General features: G+C 33.3%; 1 protein-coding gene across 3 annotated transcripts in view; it reads right to left on the bottom strand.

The window, feature by feature from the left end:
- Nucleotides 1–11,391, bottom strand: part of psmg3 (proteasome (prosome, macropain) assembly chaperone 3) — a 44,791-nt gene that overhangs the window by 12,740 nt on the left and 20,660 nt on the right. Inside the window, exon 1 of one of the 3 annotated variants that reach the window (XM_036213191.1) lies at nt 8,724–9,033. The exons of 1 other annotated variant lie outside the window; for it this stretch is intronic. In XM_036213191.1, the coding sequence (XP_036069084.1) occupies nt 8,724–8,749 (26 nt within the window). In that variant the 5' untranslated portion in view covers nt 8,750–9,033. Of the gene's footprint in view, nt 1–4,104; nt 4,190–8,723; nt 9,034–11,391 lie in introns of those variants that run through there. One more of the 3 variants, XM_024272437.2, reaches the window with a different exon arrangement.

Here is an 11,391-nt window from a genome sequence, read left to right as displayed (position 1 = left end):
TGTTTGCCCCAGGAACCAGAGTTAAATCACATCCATTAGTTTTCCACAGTTGTTGAGTAGTCCCACAGGGAAATCACCTGCACCTTCAAATCCCAGTGATACCAGAAAACCAAAGACAACTTTTGTTTTGTTTTTCAAACAAGAACACAGTCTGTAAAAGTAAAAAAAACACAGCATTAAAACACAAATACAGTCATTTGTGGCATAAAATGTCAAACATCAACTCTGTGACCCGGCTCCCATCAAACACAGGAGCAAAACAAATGCGATGCTGAGCGGATTGAGATTGACCTACTTTATAGATGTTGTGAAAACCACTACATTTGCAAGACAAAGTGAACACGCAAAAACAAATAAACCAGGATAAACTCAACCAAAAGAGCCTTCATGAGTTGAATGTTTTCCTTATTTTTTTTGCTAAAATGTCTTTTAAAATGAAATTTACATTTAGAAAGGAGTTTAGATATCCAATTTTATACATCCAAAGGTCAAAGACAAGAGAAAACATCTTCCGAGGTCAAGAAAGTAATGCAGTGTTTGGGGAGGAGAGCTTTTGAACCATTTTAAGTTTTATGAATAACTAAATATGAGGCAATTGTTAGGTCAAGATAAAGAGAAGTTTAATTAAAAGAGGGTTTGTATTTTTGATAAAATGTGTTCCAGGATACAGTTTTGTTGAAAACTTTTTTTTCTTGTAATTTTGGTTTACTAATGTCATTTTGTAAAACCTTTTCTACAATAAATACCTACTAGATCACCTTTTAATCTAATTTAAAAACATCTCAGTGATCTTTTAGTTATTATTTTTGTTTTCTAGGATATAGATTTGACAGAGCGACAGGAGTTCGTTGGTGTGGAGAAAGCCTTCCCCCACTTCCCGTCATCCATCTGGATACACACTCTCCCACTAGCTTACAGCCCCTCACCACTCCCAACCCAACATTAAAGGTGCAACAGCTCGGATGAGGAAAACAAAGACCTACATGGACCTAATCGGACCAAAATAGGAAGAATTTGGGTGACGTCACAGAAATGGCGAGAGAGTGCGGCGCAGCTAGACCATTGACAGCCTCTGTATACGCCAATGAGACACATGAGAGAAGCCTGTTTAGAGGTATTAAAACAATAAACAAATAAGCAGCTGGACCATTTTATGTCTGAGAACACGACAAGAAGCATTCAAGTTTCTGTCACGGCACTAGCGCTCATCATCATCTGTCAAAGGAAACGTCTGCATAGACCAGTGGTCTGCAACCATGTGACTCTTTTATCCCCCTTGGTGGCTCTCTGGGTAAAGAAAAATAAAATAGTAATTTTCAAAAATATTAAGATTGGCTATTAATTTAGCAACATGCTAACATTTTTGGTTAATTTGTTATCTGCTGGGATTTTTGGGCTAATTTAAAGTTTAGCTTCTATTTTAGCAACAGAAAAATATTTTTTACTAATTTAGTTTACGGATGAATTTAAATGCTAATTTGGGGTTTTGCTAAAAATTTAGCAACATGCAAATGTTTTCAGCTATGTTATCTACTGAAGTTTTTTGGGGATAATTTAGTGTTTAGCTTTTATTTTAGCACCATGCTAACATTTTTGGCTAATTTGTCATCTACTGGGTTTTTTATGCTAATTTAAAGTGTAGCTTCTATTTTAGCAACATACAAATTTATTTTTACTAATTTAGTTTACTGATGAATTTTATGCTAATTTTGGTTTTAGCTAATAATTTTGCAACAAGCAGATGTTTTCAGCTAATTTGTTATTTACTGAAGTTTTTTGGGGATAATTTAGAATTTAGCTTCTATTTTAGAACAAGGCTAACTTTTTTGAGTAATTTAGTTTACAGAATAATTTTAGCCCATTTAGGATTTTTTTTTTTTTTGCTAATTTGGCCTCTACTAAATTTTTTATGCTAATTTGGAGTTAAGCTAATATTTTAGCAACATGTCAACATTTTTGGCTAATTTGTTATCTACTTGAGTTTATAGGCCTATTAGTGTTTAGCTTTTATTTTAGCAACTTGCTAACATTTTTGGCTGATTTAATTTACGGAGGAATTTTATGCTAATTTGGAGTTCAGCTAGTAATTAGGCAAAAGGTAAAAGTTAAAAACATTAAAAAAAATCAAATTTTGAGATATGCTAGTTTCTTTTTATATTTTTGCTTTTGTTTGCAAAAAAAAACATAATTCATATTTATTAAAAAAAAAAAAAACAAAGTGTTTCAATTGCAGTTTTGCAAAATATGTCCATTTCGAAACGCCCCTAAAAACACCTCCTTCAAGCTCAAAAATGTATTATTTTTTTAATAAATTGATTGTTTAAACTTGTGGAGTTTCCATTAAACAAACGTATTATTGCAAATTCAATTTGCGCAATTACATCGTTAATGGAAATGCAGCTAGAATGAAGCAGATCTTCTGATTGTAGCTTCTACGCCACAACTAAGCTTTTTTTTAAAAGACATTATTTTATCTGCTCCTAATTCACAACAATTTAAAAAAGAAATTTTCAGAAGTGCAATTTGAAGCTTGATTTTGTTCATATAGGTCCTCCATAATGGGAAAAATGTCACAAGAACATGTTAAAATCATCAAAAACAATAACTGGAGTGGGTCTTTAACTAATTTGAAATAAAAGTCGTTTTTTTTTTTTGTTTGGAACTTTGTTTAACTAAATGGATCAACACCCTCACCAAAACAGATGCAATCATTTTGAACATTAATTAAATGAAATTCAAAAATGTCCGTTTGAATCATTGACTGTATAAGAAAACTATTTTTACAGTCAATGGTTTGAATAGAGGAGATAAGATATGTGCGATACTGATTTGTTCATTTTTAATAAACAGGAAGTAATTTATACGTACATGACAGGAACCACTAAGATTCCATTACTTTTATGGTATTTTTAAAACTAAAAATGAATTAAATTGTGACCACAGAATATTTGTTTCCATCCATTAATAGCAGTCCATATTTGTCGACGGTACTTTTTTGAGCACATGAAACAAGCACGTATGAATTCAGGCCGTCAGAGCCGAGCCTCAAAACAATCGATGAATAAAACAACAGGCTTCTATAAAAAAAAAAAAATGGGTGGTTTAAATTTTCCTGCCCAGTTCAGCCTCGGCGCCGTGCTCAATTTTTCAGGAGTCTATTAATATTGCTGCCTGGGAGGGATCTTGTCGCGGGGGCTCTGTTGTCAGACGCCTGTCCATGTGTGCGCAATGGCAGAGCAACTGAGAGGATTTGTCATCTGGGGAAGAAAACTTTCAGTGTTTTCCTTAAAATCTGGCTCCTAACGAACACATGTGTCATCTGAGATCCTGAAAGGGAAAATCTGGCGAACAGATTTTGGATTTTACCAGGAAAATTAAATGTAATCTCTGAGCAGTTGGAGCAAATATTTTTTTTTTCCACTTTTAAAACTGTTTTTTCATCCTTTTATTTGTGTGATTTATTGACTTGGAGATGGCTGTTCCCATGCATGGTGTCAAGACTTGAGTGAGACAAAAAGGTAAAGTAAATGAACTAAATTTAGAACTTAGCATATGACATTTATGCAAATATAAAAATATTTGAAAGATCAGATTTAGCATTTTCCCCACCGTCTCTGGTTTGGACGCCGCCATCAACCTCACATTTATCCGCTGTTCAGTTTGCTTTATGAATTCATGAAAGCGCTGGGTATTGTTTTTCACATGACATAATGGGCACAATATTTTATAGCGACATGACAATGTCTTTGTAGGTGGGCCACCCTAAATTCCTTCATTAATCTCCATCCTTGTGTTTGATGACTGGGTGGCATTTGGTAAGGAACGAGTGCCGCCGCGGAGGTGCGTCTCTCATTCGGGCTCGGCATTATTTACAGCAGCAGGAGGCTCACAGATACGCAGGCTGCACGCACACCTGAGGAAAGGTCACAGAGAAAGATGGAAAACAGCTGCAAATTGCTTCTGCTCACTTTTCCAGTCTGGGTTGGGACGTGTTAGCCGATGCACCACACTGAGGCGCTGTTACAAACTTTAGACACTGTCAGATGAACATACCGCTGACCAAAATGTTGTTTTTTTAAAAAAAAAAAATGCATATAAACTTACCTAGTAGTTCTGAAAGAAGTCTAGCAGAAAAGTAAGCCACAGTGCTGTGGAGGTGTCCATTTTGAAAAGAGGTCCTATTTTATAGGTGGCTAGCCCCGCCCCCTTCACCAAACCAACCCAATTACTAATCAAAAATTAAACAAATATCATAAGAAATAAAAATTCATATGCATTTTTCTTTGAATAATTCAACATAATAAAACAAAATCAGAATGGAATGTCAATTCATAATACAAAATACAAAGAAAACATATTTAATTTTAAACAGGAAGTGCTCCCAAAAAAACAGGAAGTGAACAAATAAAACACAAAATCCAATGACTACCATTAAACTCACTCAGAGACAGACACAAACTAAAGGTTTCAGTATTTCAAGGTGTATTTAAACGAAATACATTTACCTAAAGTTCAGCTAAAAGTGAACCAGAGTTGGTTCGGCTGATCAACTCATTTATGCACAAATCTGATTTGAAACTCTTCACATTTCCAGATTTCTTATCTCACTGTGTGACATCAGATCGTAAAGACCCGCTTGTTTTCGTGGGTATGGGAGGGGCTTCTGTTGAGAGCGCCGTTTTTTTTTTTAGAAAATTACTCAGAAATGTGTAAAGAGATCAAAATACAGTTTCGGGGTTGTTTATAGTGAACAGAATAATAAACTCAAAAGCTCAAAAAGTTGATTTTCATGTAGGGTCCCTTTAAGGCAGATTTGACTAAAGAGTTCTAAATGAGTAGAGATGAATAATTATATATATATTTGTCAGGGAAACATTCTTTTTATATTTATGATGTTGCATCAAAATGATGGTTTTGTCACTGCAGCAAAAAGCAGAATGGACTAACATAAACTCAATCTATTTTATTTTATTATTATTATTATTATTTGCTTAAATTTAAACAATTTTAGTTCATATTTAATCTTTTTCGGTTTTAGACAATTCAAACTTTAGTTTTTACCTTATATTTTGGTGATTGTGCTGATTTATTAATCCAAATATTAAACTTTTATTTAGGGTTCTTGAACATGTTTTTGAAGCAAGCTTTTTGAGTGAAAGCTTAAATAGTCAAACTGATAACAGAAGATAAACCTGATGGGTAAAAATGAACTTCTTGTGGTAATTTTTCATTTTGAGAGATACAAAAAAAACAAAAACATATTTTGAGCTAGTTTTAAAAGCATATTATAATTATGATTATGTCTTATGTAGTTTTCTAGACATTAGGGTGACAGTAGTTTCTCAGAAAATCACCTTTGAGTTGTGGGTGACACTGTTGGCGCAGAGTAAGCCCGCCCCACTTCCCAACATCCATCTGTTTACACACTCTCCGGTTGCCTTAAAGCCCCTCATATCCCTAATTTAACAAAAAAAAAAGTGTGCAATATTGGAGCTATGTACAGTCATCAACATGTGGATGCATCAGAATGGAGCACAGCTTGTTGCCCATTGGTTGCCGCTTCTATGTCACATCTACAAGATTTTTTAAATGGCATTTTTTACATTTTACAACAATTTCAACAGATCTTTTCAGAAATGGAATTTTAAGCTTAATTTTATTTCCCCAACATCAGAAAAATGCCATAAGGACAAGATTAAAAACACAATTTACTTTGGATTGGACTCATTTTCTTAAGTTACTGCTGGATAATTTATTTCATTATTTCAAAACTGCAATGAAATTTTAAAGCTTAAACAGCTCAGCTTGGATCGTTTGACAATTACTAATAAGTTGATCATTTTTAAGTCTTCTTTCTGGTGAAAGGCAGCCTTTAAAGGTAAAAAGGTATATTTGATAAACCCATTCAGCTCCTGTAGTTCATTATGCCCGTGTGTTTTATGACAGGTCTGAGCGAATTTGGACGCCCATAAAAAACTTCACTCTTTGGTTCGGTGTTCTTGTTTAATGACAGGAGTAAAACAGGGATCGCTTCGCTGGAACTGATTTGGGGAAATGATGAGATGATGGGTTTTCAAAGGTTTATGATATCATTAATAATGCTATGAACACATTTGGGGCTCCGCTCTGACACACAAAAGAGTTCCAGTTCTCTGATTTCACGGATGATGACAATGAGACCTGCTTTACATCGCCTAGCAACAGCAGCAAATGAAGCCCTATACCCGGGATCTGCAGACGCAGGAAAGAAATGCGCATTTATCCTCAAAATGAAAGTTAAAACTAATCATTGTTTTTCAAAATTGCGACCTCTTCATTTTGCAAACTTATGAGTCAGAGAAAAACAACAAATAAATCTAAAATAGAAACGAGACAGACTGAGATAAATCGACTAACTTGAAACATTAAAAATGTAGAAGTTTGACAGAATATATCAATATTTAAAATTTGTAGAGTCAAAGTTGGATTTTTGATGTCATGTTGCTACTTTTACACTAATTCCTTCAATAATAATGTTCCGAAAAGTTTATTTATTGTAAGAATTTTTTTTTTCTTCCCTCCAGAAACTATTTGAATATCGTCTTTTGGGTGAAAAACAACAAATGACTAATGAGTGCTTTTTATTTGCTTCAAAAATCGATCACACAAACATCCTGCTGTTCCGCTGCACATCCAACTGAAACCTTGGGAGCTGAATGTTTCTTTTAATAAAAGCTTTTTTGCCCTTTTTTCTCCCCAAATGAATTGAAATTTCAGCAGATCCACAACAGGAAGTTTGTTAAATGCAGGAATAAACTCAAATTTTATGAAAGTGAAAATATCAATAAGACTGAAGAGAATCAGAAATGGTACAGGCGTCTCAGGGTTGTGACAAGGCTGGGTATTGATAATAATTTCCAAAATCGATTCGATTTGATTCACCAGATTTTTTTTTTTTTCAATTCTTTAAATCCTCTTAAAACAATTTGATTCATTTGCATTTTGAGTCTACAAATTTAGTCACATTTGTTTGGAGATAGATTAATTATAATGTTTATATGTTTTGAAGATGTTTTGTAAAATTTATGGGTAAAATAATTAGTTTGACAGTTCTGCCTCTCCTGGAGGGCGTTCCAGTTTGGCCACTAGGTGGCGATCGCACTGTAGTATTACATCTTATCCATAAGAAGAAAAATTATTGGCTAAAAAACTTTGTTTTAGACCAGAAATTGTTCATTTTAAATAAATGTTTCTTTAAAAAAGTTTGCCAAGTGAATGCCTGTGAGTTTATAAAGTTGTTTATTAATGTATGGTTACGTCGAGCGGGCGTTAGCATTAGCCGTCCTATGGGAAATTCCATTAAACGTTAGCATCAAGCTAGCAGACTTTAGCTTTTGTTTGCTAAATCGAATTCTATTTTTTTTTTTGTTTGTTTATTAAGCTTAGATTGATTCAAAATGATTAATGGATAATGTGAGGATAATTTTAACCCTTTGAAGCTTGAATTTATTACCATCAATCAATAAAATAAAAAAAATGTCACTTATTTTTGCACTGTTGTTAAATAAAGATAAGTTTGGAGTGGTTTGATGCACATATGTATCAATAGTGTTTACTCTTTATAAAATAAAAACAAATGTTTAATACCATTAAATACAACTAAATAAAAAGAAATATAATTAGTTTAATATAATCATGGTTGAATTTAACACTTTCAACAATCTGAAAAATCAATTTTTTTCAAGAAAAAAATAGAAAAGTTAATTGATTTATCTGTAAAACTGTGAGAGGACATAATTGTGAAAGTCTCACTTTTGTTCACAATTCGTAAGTTTTCCCTATTATTAAATGGGATAAACATAATGTCAGTTTTCCGTACGTAAAAATCAACTCTTACAAGACTGGAGAGTGAAAAAAAAATAATTTAATGCCAACTGATGTTTTTAACAGTTTCATAAACACCAAACAGGAGGTAAACGGAAAAGTGCTTTAACATTCAATATATGTTTAAATCGTTTCTGATGATTGCAACTGTGTATTTTGAGCTGGAAAAATAATGAGAAGCATTTTCTCTAATCCAACAGAAAATGAAAAAAAATTGGAGCCACTTGGGTTCATGAGCTGTAATATTTTTTTTTTTTTTGTATTTAATAACCTCTATCACAGCTTTGAAGAGAACCTTACAAAAGCTCCGGAAAGTAATATTTCTTGTCTCTTGGTGGGTAAAATAAAGCATATTTTATCCACTTGAAAACTATCCGCTCTCCTTTTTTTTAATAATTCATAAACAAATCAAGTCTGCATACCGGAGGTGAGCCTTGTTCTTTATCCGAATGACCTTTTTTCTTTTTTTTTTTTTAAGTCTTTCATCTTTTTGAGCTTTTTTTTCATCTGGCATGTTAACACCTGCTCCCTCCAGGTCTCCAGAGATTGTCAAGTTGGTGTCGGCTTTGACTCTTGCGGTCTCATTACTGCCAGCTCATCAGCAAGAAAGATTTTACATTTTTAAACAAAAGTTTTTTGATTAGTACTGCACGAAATAAGTTGGTCTCAAACAAATTTATATTGAAGTTTTACAGTTTTCACAGGATGCTTAAAAGGTGTGTTTCTGCTAAGGTATTCCACACACCTCTTTTTTTTTAAAAGAATAGTCTATAAATACATTCCTAATTACAAAACCTATGATTCATATTTTACCAGGATGATCAGTTCTCTTATATGTTTTGTATTCTCTGTACACTTACATGATCATTTCGTCTTCTTTCTTCATCTGGACTCCCTGTGATGTGCTGTTGTTATGAGGGCTCCCTTCTGAGTTCTCTGTCTTCCCTCCGAGGCGTCCTGCGTGGGCGCTGAGTGCAGCCTGCTGCTGCTGCTGCTGTTAGCATGAGTGGGGGTCCTGGATCGCAGCAGCAGCAGAAGAAGAAGGCTTTATGGATTTTTTTTAGCATTCTTGTAGATGAAGTTGTAGACTTCGTACATGCCTCACATCAGTCCTAAAGCAAAGAAGTCTTTTCTCCCTTTTTGTGTTTATTTTATTTGCAAAATTTTAGTCATTATGAACCTGCTTTTAACTTTTTTTATAGTCATTTTTAAATATTAAATAGTATAATTGCATTGATCTGCAAAAACTTACTTTTTCTTTTTTATAGTCAAAAAATGTATGTCTAAAAACCCTTTTTTGGTAATAAAACAGTCATTTTTTCCACAGTATATCTGTCTATCTGCAGGTTTTTTAATGTAGGTTTAGGTAAAGTAGACAGAAAAAACAAAAAAACCCAGAAAAATTTCCATATCTATAAGTGGGAAAACAAGCCGTTCAAATGAAAAATAAAACAATATTTCCCAAAATATTCACTATATAATGTTAACAGATGTTTGCAATTAAACTGATCAGAAATAGAAAAAAAAAACACTGCAAATTCTCAGAGAGAAACAGCAGGAAGTTTAATAACTTATAAATAAACACAACAGAAAAAGTCATTATAAAGTTATGCATTTTTAAATTTGGAGCTACATAAGTTTTATCACTTTCAGAGAATGTGAAGTGGCAAAAATCCAGTGACCACCGGTCCAGTAAATTGAAAATACACAAACATATATGTTCTGCATTTGATTAAAAAGTGTATTTTTGTTCTAAATTTGTGTGATTCTTTCTTGTTTTTGATTAAAACCAAATAAAGGGGGATTTTTTTATTATTTTTGTGGTTTTGTGCTATTTTTTCTGTATTCAATTTAATTAAAAAAAAATGTGATTTACATTCCAATTTTTTGTATTTCATGCATTTTTTTTCTATATTCAACCTAAAAAGAAAACATGTATTTGTTTTTTTCACTGGAATATTTTTTCTTAATTCAATGTGATTAGAAAAAGGAGAGTTTCTCACTCTAATTCTATATTTTTTGCTTTTTTTTTGTTAGAAAAACTCATAAAAACTATGACATTACCTAAAATTAAAAATTGAAAAGCCTCAATGTGTCCGTGTCAGATATGATCCGTGTATGTTTTGTTTATGTGCTAGTCATGATATGTCCAGTCTTTTTTGGTATTCCTCAAACATGAAATTAGCATAAAAATACACAAAAAATAGAAAAAAGTTTGTTTTTTCTTTAAATCAAATGCAATATGCTTCCATAGCTCTAAGACAAACAACTTCTCAAAACAAAATGCAACAAAAAACCCAAATATACCAAACTATTTCAACTATATTTTAGCTTGGCCAATTAATTGGGTTTAACCAAGCTTCAATAGCTTGTTAGTTTAAGTCCCACAGCACCGCGCCGCTCGCTGACCTTTTCTTAATGACAAAATCCACCTCGGTGTCTAATCAGGACAGAGAAATGAACCCAGAGAACATGGAAACTTCTTACAGAGACGACCTGGCTGGGGCTCTCGACGGGGACCTTCTTGGCGAGAGGCGACAGCGCTTACCCGCTCCACCGCTGTGCTGCTCTGTCATGGAACATCTCACGACTAATTAGATTAATTAACAGTAAGTCAAAAATACAACTGGTTATAAAAACGAGCAACAGAGGCGGAGTAATTCAGGGGGAAACGACGGGGAAGGGGCTTGTTAATCTGGGAAAATTGAGAGTGGTCAAAAGGATTTAATCATCTTTACTGCAAAACATCATGAAACAATTTAGGAAGTAGGGAAAATATGAAAGATAAATATCGAGTTAGTGTTAAAAATTGAAGTGGAAAACTTTATAACCTGATTTAATACTTCATTCTGTCCAAAAAAAGTTTTGAAGGACTATTTGACTTTAGGACAAATTATTCATGCCACTTAAAGTGATACTCACTACCTAATGAGTATATGTATAGACATTATTGGATGATATGCTAAATTTACTGTCATCCAGCCTGCCATTTTTGACTAATCAGTTGTCCAATCTGGTCGATAAAACTGTCATGAAAAAGACAGTAAAAACTACAGGAGTCAGCTGTTTCCAATAAAAATGGGAGAAGCGCTGCAGCAGAATCCAACATAAGAACCAATGAGTGAGTTGAAGTCTCACTCCAACCGTATTATTTTCTATGGTAAAATCCTTCCCAGTGGTCTTTTAATTATGATTATTTTTAGCCATGCATATTATATTTTATGCACAGTGGCAGTAGCTCATTAGAATTACAATTCTGGGTTGTGGGCAGGACTGTTGACATAAAGCATAAGTCGGCAAATTTAACAGTAAAGGAGCCATTTGGGTCCATTATCAACTGATCAAAGCCTAGAAGGAGCCGCATGGACTTACTTTAGCCTTTAAGAAATTTGGATTTGAATTCATGGCCCTACTTATTGTATTTTTTATTTTTATTTATTTAATAAACGTGAATTATGTAAAGTATTTTGGTACAAACAAAAGCAAAAATGCAAAAAGAAACTAGCATGTCTCAGAATGGGATTTTTT

The sequence above is a fragment of the Oryzias melastigma genome, linkage group LG8, assembly GCF_002922805.2.
Source record: "Oryzias melastigma strain HK-1 linkage group LG8, ASM292280v2, whole genome shotgun sequence".
In the NCBI taxonomy this organism is placed as follows: Eukaryota; Metazoa; Chordata; class Actinopteri; order Beloniformes; family Adrianichthyidae; genus Oryzias; species Oryzias melastigma.
Note: the sequence above shows the minus strand (reverse complement) of the source record. Positions and strands in the feature narration are given on the sequence as shown.